The 16,136-nt window shown below is 35.7% G+C and overlaps 1 protein-coding gene across 1 annotated transcript; it reads right to left on the reverse strand.

The window, feature by feature from the left end:
* Positions 1-11,104: 11,104 nt before the first annotated feature.
* On the reverse strand, positions 11,105-16,052 carry LOC108676123 (aquaporin-4). The gene is made up of 4 exons (XM_018164164.2): positions 16,041-16,052; positions 15,026-15,235; positions 14,385-14,471; positions 11,105-11,329 (listed from the first exon to the last, which is right to left on the reverse strand). The coding sequence occupies exons 2-4, from the start codon at positions 15,203-15,205 to the stop codon at positions 11,195-11,197; spliced, it is 402 nt and encodes a 133-aa protein (XP_018019653.1). The 5' UTR covers positions 15,206-15,235; positions 16,041-16,052; the 3' UTR covers positions 11,105-11,194.
* Between the last annotated feature and the right edge of the window lie 84 nt (positions 16,053-16,136).

The following is a 16,136-nucleotide window of genomic DNA, read 5'->3' on the forward strand; positions in this document are numbered from 1 at the left end:
TGTAGTGGCTTGGTCGAATTATTACAGTCTAGGCTTTGAAATTTATTCATGGGGTTTATGTTCAAATTTTGCAAGAAGTTTTCTTTTAGGATATGTAGAACTCGCCGGTAAATACTGAAGCTATTTTTAAAATAATATACACTACGAAATACCAATTAATAACAATGAAATCAATAGTAACGCAGAAGCTACTACGAGCGTAGCTATTATATGAAAGAAAAATATTTCAACAAATTTCAAGTAGCTAAAAACTGAGCCTGGGAGCAGGATTGCTTAGAATTTTACTATCGTTACATTCGTTATTTATAAAATTTGGATAAGTAGCTTTTGAAAATTATATTTATCAGGAATGAATGACGTGACTGCACTCTTTATTCTGTAATGTAACACACAGTTACACGTACAATAAACCTCTTCACCAAATTTCCCAATTAATATTGACATATAATTTCGGAAATTGTCCACAAATTCAAATTATCGAAATGAGATGGTTCCATATATGTACATTTTTTAAATTCGCGGCAAAATACATTTTTTGCGGCTAAAATTCATTTGGAATAAATTTTTTATACAGTTCGCAAATAATTTATAAAGGTTTCGCTTGCAATTTTTTACTTTTTGAGGGGCGAGAATTGAATCGGAGCACACAAAGAAAATTGATTCACAAAATTGCCATTCACAAGGGCAATATTTTCGTTTGAAAAATGCAATTTGCTGGAAAATGTTCATATATGTATGTCTCACGTCCTCGTTTTTACTCCCCATAAGCAAAAATTGCATTCAATAATTCACTATGAAACGAAATACACATTTTTTTTTATTCCGGGCTTCAATAAAATTCACATAAACCTAAAAATATGTTCTTCGCAGCGCTTCTGGAGAATGTATGACGCTTGTACATCTCCCTTCCTACTCTACTAGAAACTGACAATCCGTCTTTAGTACAATTCATTTATTTGAACAGATTGGGGCGTATGTTGCTTCACAAGTGTACGGCTACACGTGCTCTGCCTCACAATGCACGTGTCTTGCTGAATAAACATAGGCGATCTCCTGAAAATGCCGAATCTGAACTACATCAAACCAGAATTTAAAATTAGCATATGTGTATTAAATAGCATGGACATTAATTCGGATATAATATATATACATATATATTTTATCTAATATCATCCGTGGATCGAATATCTATTAATATCCAATGGGTTTTTATTCCATCGGTTTGGGTATTTTTCATATTTTGCTACTTCGTTTCTTTGTTTCTTAATAATGGTAATAATATCTGTCATCACTTCTTGAAAATCTATTTATTAATACAAGAGTAATATTACAAGCAAATTTTCCATTAGCTTCAAACACTCACATATTCTATTATGATCTAATAATCGTATTACAAACCAATAAACGCATTTATTCTTACATTTTTCATCAAAGCAAAAAAATAACAACAGTTTTTACAATAACTACGCACAAACATATTGTTAAATAAATTCAATAATAACAAATAGGATACATTTTAATAGTATTAGTATTTGTAATAGTAATAGTATTTGTAATTTAAAGATTAAATTTTGAAAATCAGCTCACTGGCGACAATGCTGATAGCATGAAGTTTTAAAAATAATTCATCAACGAATTATACGTAATTTTTTTTACACTAGTTTTACAACAATTAGCAGAAACCAAATTTTTCAGATATAATAGACCTAAATGTTATAATATAATAATTCCACATATAATAATTTCAATCCTAAATTATCAAACACCCTTCTAGAAACTGGAACATCGTCATTGCTATCTCGAATTAAAGTTTTACATTGCAATTTCATTTAACGTTTTCCAATATTTGTTAGCTTGCATTGCCAGTTAACCAAAAAAGTTCGAACAGATGGCGGAGTCAGACTCAAAAAGTTTTATATGAAAAAGGTAAATTTATTTAGCATTTGGTTGCTTTTAATTAAATTCCGAGCTAAAGTTGCATTGAATATGTCACCAAAAAAAATTAACTCGGTACTCACTGCAGTGAGTGACAGAGAGCGCGTTTCTCGTCAACGAAAACGTGAAGTCACGGACAGACGGACAGACAGACGGACATGACGAGCACAATAGCGCCTTTTTTCATAAATGAGAAAATGTGCTAAAAATGATAGTATAGTTCCATCGTAATTTGCATCTAACATTTTTCTAATTGGTACATTATTTTGCTGCCTGGTTTCATATTTATTCTAGCGGTAGAAGCTCTAAAAATCTTTGATTGCCTAAAAATATCAACAAAGAAAATTGTGAAGTTTAAAGACTTATAGTTCGTGGCCTTCCGCAAATACGCAATCATGCACCTACATGATTAGCAAAAAAAATCATTTACTTACTAACTCTCGTCTTACTTAACTCGTGTCTCATAGCCTGAGTGAATGAATAAATTGAGTGTTAAGAATGATTGTTAGAGTTAAAAAAATACTGTTATTTATCGTTATATAACGGGTTGAACTAGACGAAGCTATGCAGGAGCATATGTTCAGTCTTAGAATGCCTAGCAAATTACGGACCAGGCAATAAGTCCAGCAGCTATCTCAATCAATTGTCAGCTATGGAAAGATCGGGTTCCAAAGGCCGGATCCCTTGTGAATCAAGTCACGAAAAGTCCAAGAATCGGCAACAGGCCATGGGCCTATTTCTTCAGCGCCGACACTTCTATTCTATTCTATTCTATTCTATTCATGATCAGCGTTGGTGATGTAGAAATCGGTCTGTGAAGGATTCGCATATGGCGATTAAAGCGACAATATCGTTTGATAAAGAGGTTAAGGCTGGATGTGATGGTTATAAATCTACAAATGATGGTTTTCATATCTTTTGATAATGGTTTTAGAAGCTGCTGATTATGGGACTGATGCTAGAGCTTTCGCGTAGAGGTTGTGCAGCGGGTTGCCGGAAGGCAAGTTGATAGACGCAAGTTGCAATGATGGAGCCCAGGAACGGACCGACCCAGTAAATCTGAAGAGAAAAGTACTGAAATTAAATACAAGTCGATCTTGGGATTCAATGCGCTGTATTAATCCATCATGGACCCAATTGGTAGTAGGACGTTATACAGAAACATGGTTGGTCAAGGCCTGTGATACAGAGTTTCAGTCTGTTGTGGGCCATAAAACGGAGCCCCTTTTATTTTTGGGCCACAATACAGAGTCTTAGTGCATTGAAGGCCATAATACAGAGCTCCAGTCGGCCGAAGGCCATAATACAGATCCCCAGTCGGTCGAGTGCCATAATACAGAGCCCCAGTCGGTTGCTGTCACAATACCGAGCCCCAGTCGGTCGGGGGCCATGATACAGAGCCCCAGTCAGTTGATGGTCATAATACAGAGCCCCAGTCGGTCGAGGGCTATAATGCAGAGCCCCAGTCTAGTATTAACCTTATTCAAAGCAATCAGTATGTGACGGACTATAATGAATTTGTTTATAACTCCCTGATTTAGCAGCTTATAAATGAAGTTTGTCGCAACGAGGATGAAAATTTGGACTAAAACCGCAAAATTCAAAATCTTGGACATGCCGTTGCGAATAAATATAGTTAAGAGAGACGTAAATTAAAACACTTCAAATTTAAGCTTAATATCGCAATTTGGGCTTAGCAAATTAAGAGACACAAACCCAGTGGTAAGTCCAGGTGCCGCCCCCCACAATCACTAGAGGNAGGTTGCATGGGTGAGTTACATGATTAAGTTGCATGGGTGGGTTTCATCGGTAAGTTGCATGAATGGGTTACATATGAGTAGGTTGCAGGAGTGGGTAACAGGGGTGGGTTGCAAGGTTGGATTGCGTGAGTGGGTTACATGGGTGGGTTCCAAGGGCGAGACCAAAGGCGAAATAATAGGCCAGGTGCATACAGTGATGGTACGTTCTAAATAAAGGTCAGTGTTCCTCATTTATGACAGGTTTATTTTCAATAATTTGTCGAAAATAGTGATCACTTATTTAGATGAAGTCTTCAATAACAGAGATGTTTATCATTCATCTCAATCGGTGCAAATGCATTAGTACGTGGAAAAAAATTCATCACATTCTACTGACTAATGCACCTGATAAGTCTTTAATAAATGAGTATAAATTAAACTTATCAATTCCATTTAATTCAACTCACCGCGAACATTATGTTTGTGGTCAGAACCAATCCGATTACCATGGCTCCTGCTCCGTACACATTTGTTTTCTTTGGATCAGTGACACCTGTAAAATTAATTAAAATATAACAATTAAACTAGTACCCGATCAGATTGCTTCATTTAACTTAGCAGATGAGCATTTTTAAAGGTGAAATTCAATTCCTATGTCAAAACTTAATTGTAGTTTAACGTAAATTATAAACTAAATACAAATGTGAACGAACATTACACTTCACCTGAACTGTATTGAGAATAATTGAATTTGGATTTTCAGGATTTTACCTCACGGAATCCTCAGATTACAGGGATTATATATCACCAGTAAAGCTGGATTAATTTGCAAATCATGTATATTTGTACATAAATCATACATTTATACCTGGACATCTTTGTCAAAGTTTGTGTGTTTGAAGCCTAGTAGCGTAAATATACATCCAATGTAAATGTATATCCACAATACCTATCGTTTCAGGATATTACTTGAAACATACAAATTTTCCGCATACGCAGAAAATTCAAAATTCAAGAAAATTCAATAATAATTTTTCATTTGTCTTCGATAAATTTATCTTCATGAAATGACGATTACTTAACAGTATGCCTAGATTATATATTCGAATAACAGCTCTAGTCTCATTACGTGTGTTGTTCATAATGAATGCAATCGCTCCACAATTAAACGGGATTGAATGCTGGAACGACGACTGCTTTTGATTTGCATGCGAAGTTTTCGGTGTAATTTCTGAACGATACCACCAGAAAAATGTATCATAAATTTATAAACGCAATTTCGATTTTGCAGACATTTTTTTATAAAATTGCATATTATAATATTATTGGACATACATTAATCTTAATTGAAAAATATAATAATATAATTAAATTTTTTCGTCACGTAATGTGCAACAGATAACTTCAGTGTATTGAACTTGTAAACATGAAATATTAAAAAAATTAACTCAGTACTCACTGCAGTGAGTTACAGAGAGCGCATTTTCTCGTCGACGAAAACTTGAGACCACGAACGGACGGACAGACGGACGGTCAGACAGACAGACAGACAGACAGACGGACATGGCGAGCACAATAGTGCATTTTTTCCATAAATGAGAAAATGCGCTAATAAACTTGAACTCAACTTTACTTTGAACTTCTAAAATATAGCGGTTTTCATCCAAACGAACCTAGAAATCTTACAATCCTGAAGACCAATTTTGAACCTTGGTATGAGACTTATTTAAAACTGTATTGCTATAAAAAATAATTTGAAACAGTTGAGGAAGCACTTTAAAAATTGTGTCAATAACTATTGCCGCCTATTAAAGATTGAACATGAGTTCAATCTTCATGATTGAACTCATGTTCAATCTTGATTATGTTATTACTTGATTTTCAAGTAATAACATGATTATTACTTGAAAAAAACGTGTGACTGACGAGATGAAAATCAAAATTCAAAACGAAACAAACATTACTGACAGGTAGAGAGTGCGAGTTGACCGATGTTAATGTTAACTCTTGACCAAAGAATATATGTCTGATATAGTGAGCCAAGAAATGGCATGATTGAATTTAATTTTTGAAACTTTAAATAAATTCTAAACAGCCACTGCAATCATCATAATACGACCTCGAAGGCATCACAGCCATTCGCAAGTTCAAAAATTTAGCCGTTGCTAATTTATTGCATTTTTGCAACAATATTGCCAGCATCATTATCATAAGCCATTTAAACAATATAATAATGGCCATAAGCCATTGAAACAATATCATAATTTGTGCGATGGGTGAGTTTTTAAAATTGCCAGCAGGCTCGTTAGAATATTCTCTATAGCTTATTTGTTTTTTAAATATTTATACTTTGATAGCCAATGTCATGACTAGAGCAGTTTTGGATCAAGAAAATTATTTCTCTTCTGTGCTCTACTTTAATCACCGATATAATTAATGAAATTACAGCACGCCTAATAACATTCTGATCAATTAAAACCTCATACTAGTCCCGACAGAAAAACAACCTGAAGCCAATGATAAAAATTTGATATTCCAAGTTGACGCAGACTCTATCCAAATTTCACTTAATTATATTCGTATTTTTACGCTCTACTGCTGTTTAACTTTACCGTTGATTTAAACTCTAATTTTCCTAATTTCCATTGTTAAACTGTTTCACGGCTCACTTACGTACAGTATCCCAGACGCAGTGATTGCACCGGCGACTTGTACAACCAGGAAGAACAGCCCGCGTACCACAGAGACGTTGCGGCACAAACAGAAGCTTAGCGTCACGGCAGGGTTGACGTGACCGCCAGAGATGTGGCCAATCGCCTGTCGTCAAACAATATTTTCACGGTGCATTTCGATCGAGTTTAAAACCCACTAATTGCTGAAGCCAATTAGAAGGCTTTGCTTAAAAATATAATATATCACGGGCAATCGGTAACACACGAAAAGTTCAGGAAACATATGAGATTAAATCTCAAAAGAAAATGATTAGTGAGATTCTACTACAAGTTTTACATGAAAAAATAGCCTTTGAAGCTTTTTTAAAAATGATAACAATTGTTAAGCGGTATCTTGCTTGACCTTGAATTCCAACACTAAACTAATTGGCAGACAGTTCAATAGTCTATGATGACAGCCTGCATAAGTCCCGGCCTTCACCTGTATGACGACAGCCTGCATTAGTCCCGGCCTTCATTTGTATGATTGCAGCCTGCTTGTCCCGGCCTTCACCTGTATGATTGCAGCCTGCATGAGCCCTGCCTTCACCTGAATGATTGCATATGATGGCAGCCTGCATAAGCCCTGCCTTCACCTGTATGATTGCAGCCTGCATAAGTCCTGGCCTTCACCTGTATGATTGCAGCCTGCATAAGTCTCGGCCTTCACCTGTATGATTGCAGCCTGCATAAGTCCCGGCCTTCAGCTGTATGATTGCGGCCTACATAAGTCCTGGCCTTCACCTGTATGATTGCAACCTGCATAAGCCCTGCCTTCACCTGTATGATTGCAGCCTGCATAAGCCCTGCCTTCACCTGTATGATTGCAGCCTGCATAAGTCCCGGCCTTCACCTGTATGATTGCAGATCCTGCAATGCCACCGAGCGTCTGGGCGACGACGTACAGGATGCTGCGCGTCACGGAGATGTAGCGCGCGACCAGCATGCCCAGCGTCACTGAGGGGTTCACGTGGCACCCAGAGATGTGACCCAGAGCCTGTGACATAATTATTAAATTAGTTATACCTAAAACATGCATTAGGTATGAAATTATAATATTTAGTAAAGTCATAATTGCTGGAAATAACAGCGTCACTGAGGGGTTCACGTGGCATCCAGAGATATGGCCCAGGGCCTGTGCCATCATAATTAAATTAGTTATGCCTACAGCAGGTATTAAGCATGAAATTGTGAAAATATATGTCATAATGTAACTGTTGTTAATAATGAAAATCTCAGTCATAAAATAGTTGCTGGAAATAACAGTGTCCATGAGGGCTTCACATGGATGTGGTTATGGGCCTGTGTCAAAACAATTACAAGAATTAGACTTTAAATCTCACAAGGGCATTAAATCACATATTCTGCATTATCGTAATTGCTAGAAATAGCAGCATCACTGAAGGGTTCATGTGACATTCAGAATGTGGTTGAGAAACTTCGTTATTATATAACTTATTACATGAGTCAGCCTTTGCATGAATGCATCAAGCATACGCACATCAGCACACTTGTTGTCAAACGTCAGCGTCGATTACGGGCTCGAATTTCACCCAGATTGATATTGCAATAACTGTGCAATTATATTAAGCACAATCATATTTTTTATTTTCAATAAGCACAATTATATATTTTTTAATACATCTCCATCTCATATACAATATTTTACGAGGAATAGCAAATCATCTAGATCAGCTGCTGAAAAAAGTATTGCACATCATTAGTTGAAAATATCGAGGGGACAATATTATTAGTTTTCTCAATGTCAATCACATTTGAACACCTTCAAGTAGAAACAGTTACGTAAACTACCCATGCGACCATTGAAATTTCAAGCACAACTCAGTCTCGCGATCATATGCAACATCCGAAGAATCACTGTTGGAATTCGAGATGACACCTGACATTAAAAGAGATGATGCATTTCCCGCTTAGTTAATTGTGCAAAGGTGAGATATCTTATTAGGGAGACGGGATATTTCAATGCCAATTTTCCGGTATGTATTTTAAATTGGATGCCAAAATTACAAATTTATTTTAAAAACTGGTACCGGAAGAACGATCTCGAAAATGGTTTTAGATAAATTGAATTGGTTTGTGTTCATTGTACAACAAAGATTCCTGTCAGTTCATTTTCGAATTTTCTGTGCCAGTTCTGACGTTTATATTTCAAATGCTTGTAATAGAATATTCCTCTCTGACTAGAAGACGTTTTCTTGCATTGAACTAAAACTCAAAAGCCTATTGTGCAAATTAACTCTATTGTAAATAAATTCTTGAGCCCAACAATACTATGAACAAGATCAGTAATTGGTGAAAATTAAGTTTTTTCATTCCTCTGATCGTTTTCTTCTTTGTCTGCATCTTCACTTACCATCTCTAACGTCATGATGCCTTTTCCATTTTAAATTCATCAACGGTCATTGTTAATGAAACATTTCCCTCGCATACAATCATCATTCATCATTACTCTGCTGTTTCTTTCGTAAGGATGACGTTCAAATTTTTCCCAGTTCATTGAACTCCATCTGTTTCTTAGACCTGTGGGCAGTTTTTTTTTAGCTCCTAACATGTCGCAGCCTCAAGATCATCAAGTGGTTCCTCAACAGAGATTCGAATACTTAAGCGTTTTTGCAATCTTATGATAATTCCTGTTGAATGTTTTCAAAACTAGTTTGAAAACAAAAAAGTGCAAAAGATTGCTCAAAATGTTCATTCCCCAATCAATCAATTATTTTGTATCATCTTTATATCATCTCATGATCATTTTGGTCCAGCATTATTTAACAGCCCCATTTATGTTTTTTTATCACTCGATCGTACGATCGTTGACTCATCGATGTATGTTCTCCAAATGAACTGTAAAATCAAGCTACAATTTGAAACCATCGTACTGTTATCCATCCGGGAGTTTCCCATCATGGACCACGATCCCAAGTCAGTTTTTTTCCTTCTCTGTCTGGAATTCTTGGAAAAGCTTAAACCCTTTAAACCTTTACCTGCTTTTGTACGTACGTAACGCGACGAAGCAACGCAGGAAATTGCAACGTCGAGCCTGCAATGTTATCTGCCTGGGGCGGCACCTCAGGTTTCTAGCGACGACGTCTCAAACCAGTATATACTTCGCGGGCCTCTTTACGGACTGTAAACATAATATTTATTCAGGAAGCAAGATAATTAATTATACAGAGCCTCCAGCATTTGAAGAGTACTGACAAATTGACGATCAGTTATCAACTGTAGTTTTTCATAATATACCTCACAGAAACATATAAATTTATGCATTCTTCATCCCACAATATAAAATTAAATAGCCATTAAGTCGATGAAAGAAAGAATCGAGGTTAAAAATAATATTTACGTGAAATTTCTGCCACAACTTGAACTTAATAGAACTTCATTAACCCTCTGCCTCTAGTGCATGTATTCGTAATCTCTGCCTGTCAGATTAACATTCTAAAACCGTCACAGGTGCTAGTACCTGAAGAGCTTTACATAAATTTATATAAATATAATGCATCTGTTAATAATTTTTATCATTGTAAAGAATCTTTTACGGCACATACTTCTCCTGTGCACATAAGCTTTGGACCTGTTAGGTAGGACCAGATTCGACGAGCTTAGGCAAAACTCAGCCTCTAATCTGAACTGGCCCTAGATTGTTCACCAATTTGGTACTGTAAAGAATTTTACTAGGCATACTTCTCTCGTATACATAAGGTTGGGACCTTTTAGGCAGGACCAGAGTTAATGAGCTCAGACAAAATTCATTCTCGTTAGAATGCCCATTCTCGTTAGAATGCCCATTCTCGTTAGAATGCCCATTCTCGTTAGAATGCCCATAGTCCTCATCGCACCCAAAATAATACATTTCTTACTCCATCTGTCCGAATAAATTTTTTTCTGCCTGACACCCGCATAATCCTAACCCAAATAAACCAAAAAAGAGAAAATTGAGTGTAGACTTGCGGTTTAAAATAGGAAAAGTATACCCATTTCATTTTTTCAGAATTTATAATTTTGAAGTCTAAAAAAATAGAAATAAGTTCCGGATGACATCGTTGAAAATACTGAAGGAAACTAAATAATTCAAATCCAATGAAAAGTAATGAGATAAACTGCATTGTATATTATAGTACTGAAATAATACTGTCATGTATATCATATAGTTAAAAAAAATTTTAAACAATTTTTTGATATTGAGGCAGTAAGGTCGGTTCACATTGAGGAACAAGCCATACGTTAATATGCCACAAAAAGCTACAGTAATGAACATGAGTATCAGAGCGAGTTAGTTAAGATAAATGAAAAGAATCAATCAATATTTTTATATTAAATAAATTATAATCAAGTCTAACTACTATGACGGCGACTACGACAGCGCAGTATTTTTTTATCAAGTATATATTTTTATCGTGTATAAAATTGATATGCATGTACTGAACTAATTATTTTTTGAAACAGAGCTATCAGAAAAACAGAAAAAATATATTTTTTTGTCAAGGAAGAGGATAAAAGCGTCTTGCAAGTAATTTAATTCATGGAAATTTACTAAAGATGAAACCGGATTAACAGTAAATCAAGCTGCAAAGGAAATAAAATATTGTTAATTTAAAGCACAGTAGATTAAAATTAGCTTGCATCCAGTTTGTTAGACCAATTTTGAACGACAAAATTAAAAGATTATGTTCATGTTAACAAGCGTTAATGAATAAGGCTTTTTTTTAAAGAAGCACTGAAAATAAAGGAAAATAAATTTTAAGAGAAGGGGTTTAAGTACACCAAAAGTTTTACCACATGCACCAAGTTTTAATTGATCGCATTGAGTTGAATTTCATGCTTGCTGTAGACAACTTCAACGTCGCGTTCTTTGATCTGCCTGAAGAAATGCGAGTACAGCAGCCCTGCTGTCATGCCGCCCACGGGGGGCGCCATCCAGTATAGCTTAGGGGGGGTGGGAAGTTAAACCTTTAACATCTTGGGCCTATACTTTAAACAAAAGTTAAGAGATCGTAAGTTCATCAGCCAATCATTGACGGCCTCTACGGTAAAATCCACCAATCGTAGACTAGAAAATAGAGCGTAAATACTTACGTTCACTTAGCCAGTTTTGAAAGTATGACCCCAGGGCCATACTTTCAAAACTCGCTAAGTGAACGTAAGTACTTACGCACTATCTTCTTGTCTATGATTGGTTGATTTTGCTTGAAAGGCCGTCGATGATTGGCTGATGAACGTACGATCTCTTAACTTTTTTTGAAAGTATAGGCCCTGGGCCTATTCAGCTGTTCGTCTGCGTCGTCTTTAAAAATGGCGTTTTTATTATGACCAGTTAGACCAGGTGGACATACATATTCTAGATTTTAAATTTTCTCCACAAATGAATTTCAGCAATGTGGAATGGGTGTAATGTTGTGTTTTGCATTCGCAAGAATGCAATGGGTTACGCTGTTCATTACGCCTAATTAAGTAAATTGCAAATAAAAATTGATAAATTTTTACCGCCTCGTACTTCTTGCTGTTCAACACCACCTGCATTAAAAAGCATCTTGTGACCAACTTAATCAGTAATGCTAGAATTATGAGATTAGAATTGTTGCAAGTATTCACAAGGAAAATTTGTAATTGTGTGTTTTATGGTCACTTGATCGATGTTGTGGAATGGCACCGAAAAGTATTCATACTTTTCTTTATTGAATCCATGTAGTAAACTTATTATACCCTAAAGTGACCCTTATTACTCGAAATAACGTATTTACCTCAACTCAAATTTACGTTAATATTTTAATGAATACGCGCTAGGGGTATTTAAGTATAGTGATACATAGAACTCGTTCACTCAGTAGCTAATACAGCAAGAAGACAATGCATTTGGCGCCAAGTTGAAACATCACAAATTTTTTACATTGTTGATTGAATAGACACGTTTGTGGACAACAAGCAGAAGATGAAAGTGAAAAAAATGAAGCAGTTCACCAATCACCCAGTGAAATAAGTGTGTAAAGTTTCAGCGTTGATTGTGAAAAAAATGCACTATTGTGCTCGCCATGTCCGTCTGTACGTTCGTCTGTCTGTCCGTCTGTCTGTCCGTCCGTGACTTCATGCTTTCGTCGACGAGAAAATGCGTTCTCTGTTACTCACTGCAGTGCATGAGTACTTAGTTATATTTTTTTATATGATTGGTGGATTTTGATTGAAAGGCCGTCAATGATTGGCTGATGAACTTACGATCTCTTAAATTTTTTTAAGTATAAGCCCAGCTGTTCGTATGAGTCGTCTTTAAAAATGGCGTTTTTTGATTATGAACAGTTAGACCAGATGGACATATATATCAGCTATTGAATTTTCTCCATAAATGAATTTCAGCAATGTGGAAAGGATGTAATGTGGTGTTTTGCATTCGCAACAAAATCGCTCGCCAATGGGTTATGCTGTGCATTACGCCTAATTAAGTAAATTGCAAATAAAATTAGAAAATTTTTACCGCCTCGTATTTTTTGCTCTTCAACAACACTTGCATTAAAGAGCTACTTGCGACAACTAAATCAGCAATGCTAGAATTATGAGGTTAGAATTGTTGCAAGTATTCACAAGGAAGATTTGTGATTGTGTGTTTTATGGTCACTTGACCTGATGTTGTGGAATGGCACAATCCATGTAGTAAACTTATTCTACCCTCAAGTGACCCTTAATACTCGAAATAACGTAGTTACCTCAACTCAAATTTACGTCAATACTTTAATGAATACGCGCTTTGGTTATTTAAGTATAGTGATACATTACATAGAACTCGTTCACTCAGCAGTTAATACAGCAAGAAGACAAGGCATTTAGCACCAAGTCGAAATATCACAAATTTTTTACATTGTTGATTGAATAGACACGTTTGTGGACAACAAGCATAATATAAAAGTGAAAAAATTAAGCAGTTCACCTATCACCCAGAGAAATAAGTGTGTAAAGTTTCAGCGTTGCAATTACATCAAATAATTAGCGTTCGTGCATATCCCGTAACAAAGATCGAAATTCGAAAGATTTTTCATGCAATGCAAAACTGCTAATGAATATTTCTTAAAACGATTAATAATTTTTATGTTTAATGAATAATTTTTATGGTTTTTATACGTGACCGCAACCAAATTTTTCTATCGCCGTCACGAGAAGAACCAGAAAAATTTGGTAAGAAAACTCCGTTCATATTGTACGACAGTGCGTTTTTTGCACATCGCGTCGTCTCAGCTCCTGCGATTGCCTTGGACCCGAGAAATACGCATGGGGGCATGCTATGGAAATAAGCTAATTTCAGCATTACGGAGAGAACTCATCTACTGAAATTTATTTCGTAATTTTGAAAAATCAATTTAATTTATTTATTATATAATTATTTATTATAATTATATAATAAATTATTATTTATATAATTATTTATTATAATTATATAATAAATTATATAAATAAATTATTAATTATTTATTAATTATACTGATTTATTATAATTATTATATCAATTTATAACCAAAATAATTATTTATTTCATAAACAGTATATTAAAAAACATTTTTTTACAAGTATACGAAACTTTTCATACACAGTATGCATTACCTTGTTTAACCAGTTAACCTAGGCATAGAATTAAATTTTATAAGTAATAATTCACAATAATTAAAAAAATTTCTAGCCATGATCCCAAATGTCGACCAAATATCAAATCGTTCATCAAAAATGACAATGGATAACTCTTTACAAACCGAGAAATAATTACTCGTCGAAACATATAATTTTTGGAAATTAATAATTCACAATAATTAAAAAAAATTCTAGCCATGATCCAAAATGTCGACGAAATATCATATCGTTCATTAAAAATGGCAATGGATAACTCATTACAAACAAAGAAATAATTACTCGTCGAAACATATAATTTTTGAAAGCATGTCCTCATGATTAATTAATTCAATTATTGGGTGAGTTACTTAATTAATTAATTAAAGTAACTGACCCAGTGATGGTCCCAGGCGTCCCCACCGACGACGAGCGCCGGCCCAAAGGTGCGTGCCGGGTTGAGGGAGGAGCCCGTATACGGGATCTGGAAGTGGGGGATTAATTGCTTTTTTTAAATTGATTAACACTGTTTTTATTACTTATTTGTTTAATTTAACTTTTGAACTGTAATCAACACCTGCTTAGTCAACTGCAAACATTAAATTACTAAATAAAACAAAAAAAAGAGAAAATTGGGATAGCGAATGGAAGCGGAAAGTATACGGGATCTGGAAGTGGGGATTAATTGCCTTTTTAGCGCATTTTCTCATTTATGGAATAAAATATAACTCAGTACTCACTGCAGTGAGTGACAGAGAGCACATTTTCTCGTCGACGAAAACTTGAGGTCACGGACGGAAAGACGGCCGGGCAGACGGACATGGCAAGCACAATAGTGCATTTTTTCCATAAATGAGAAAATGCGCTAAAAAGGCAATATTGTGCTCGCCATGCCTGTCCGTCCGTCTGTACGTCTGTCNCAGATGGCGGCGAGACCAAGGGTAGTTGACGCAATCACGCCAATGATGGTCCAATGGCTTATTGAATTTATTATTTTATAGTTTTTTCATAATTTGTTTGTTCTTAGATCATACTAACACCAAACATGTGAGTGCAGATGGCGGCGAGACCGATGGCGAGGGAGATTGATCCTTTAACATCCGTCCTGCGGGAGTCTGTAGAGCCGAAGATCGTGAAGACCAACAAGAAGGTGCACAAAACCTCCACGCCGAACGCCTGTCCTTCCGTCAGCTCAGGGTTCACGCGGGTGCATCCCATGCCGTATCGGAGGTTTTCAGGTGTGATGCCCTGGAGACAATTGTAATATTTTTTAAAATTTTATCAGATGAACATATTTTTTAAATTTGTCAGATGAACATATTTTCCAAATTTGTCAGAGGAACATATTTTTCAAAATTTTGTCAGAGGAACATATTTTTTAAATTTTGTCAGAGGAACATATTTTTTTTTTAATTTTGTCACAGGAACATATTTTTTTAAAATTTTGTCAGAGGAACATATTTTTTACCCGCCAGTCATTTAAAGTCGAAAAAACATTGATTGAATCTAGTTTCTTAGGAGTCAAGCTGCTATCAACGATTCTTTATCGACATTTGACTGGAATTTAGGTTTAAAAATAGTGAAATCGATGAACTTTAATAAATTTATAATCGAATGCTTCAGTTTGTGCACCGCATTCAAGTCAAACATAATAATATTACGAATAGATTTAAAACTGTTAAAGGATACCGTGCTCACGTAAAGGATACCGTGTCATATAAGGGATCGTGCTCACGTAAAGGTAAAGGATACCGTGCTCACGTTAATGATACCGTGCTCACGTAAAGGATACCGTGCTCACGTAAAGGTAAAGGATACCGTGCTCACGTTAATGATACCGTTCTCACGTAAAGGATACCGTGCTCACGTAAAGGATACCGTGCTCACGTTAAGGTTACAAAGCAACTCACGTAAAGGATACCGTGCTCACGTAAAGGATACCGTGCTCACGTAAAGGATACCGTGCTCACGTAAAGGATACCGTGCTCACGTTAAGGATACAAAGGAACTCACGTAAAGAATACCGTGCGCACGTTAATGATACCGTGCTCACGTAAAGGATACCGTGCTCACGTTAAGGATACAAAGGAACTCACTTAAAGGATACCGTGCTCACGTTAAGGATACAAAGGAACTCACTTAAAGGATA

The sequence above is a fragment of the Hyalella azteca genome, unplaced genomic scaffold (assembly GCF_000764305.2).
Source record: "Hyalella azteca isolate HAZT.00-mixed unplaced genomic scaffold, Hazt_2.0.2 contig7909, whole genome shotgun sequence".
NCBI lineage: Eukaryota > Metazoa > Arthropoda > Malacostraca > Amphipoda > Hyalellidae > Hyalella > Hyalella azteca.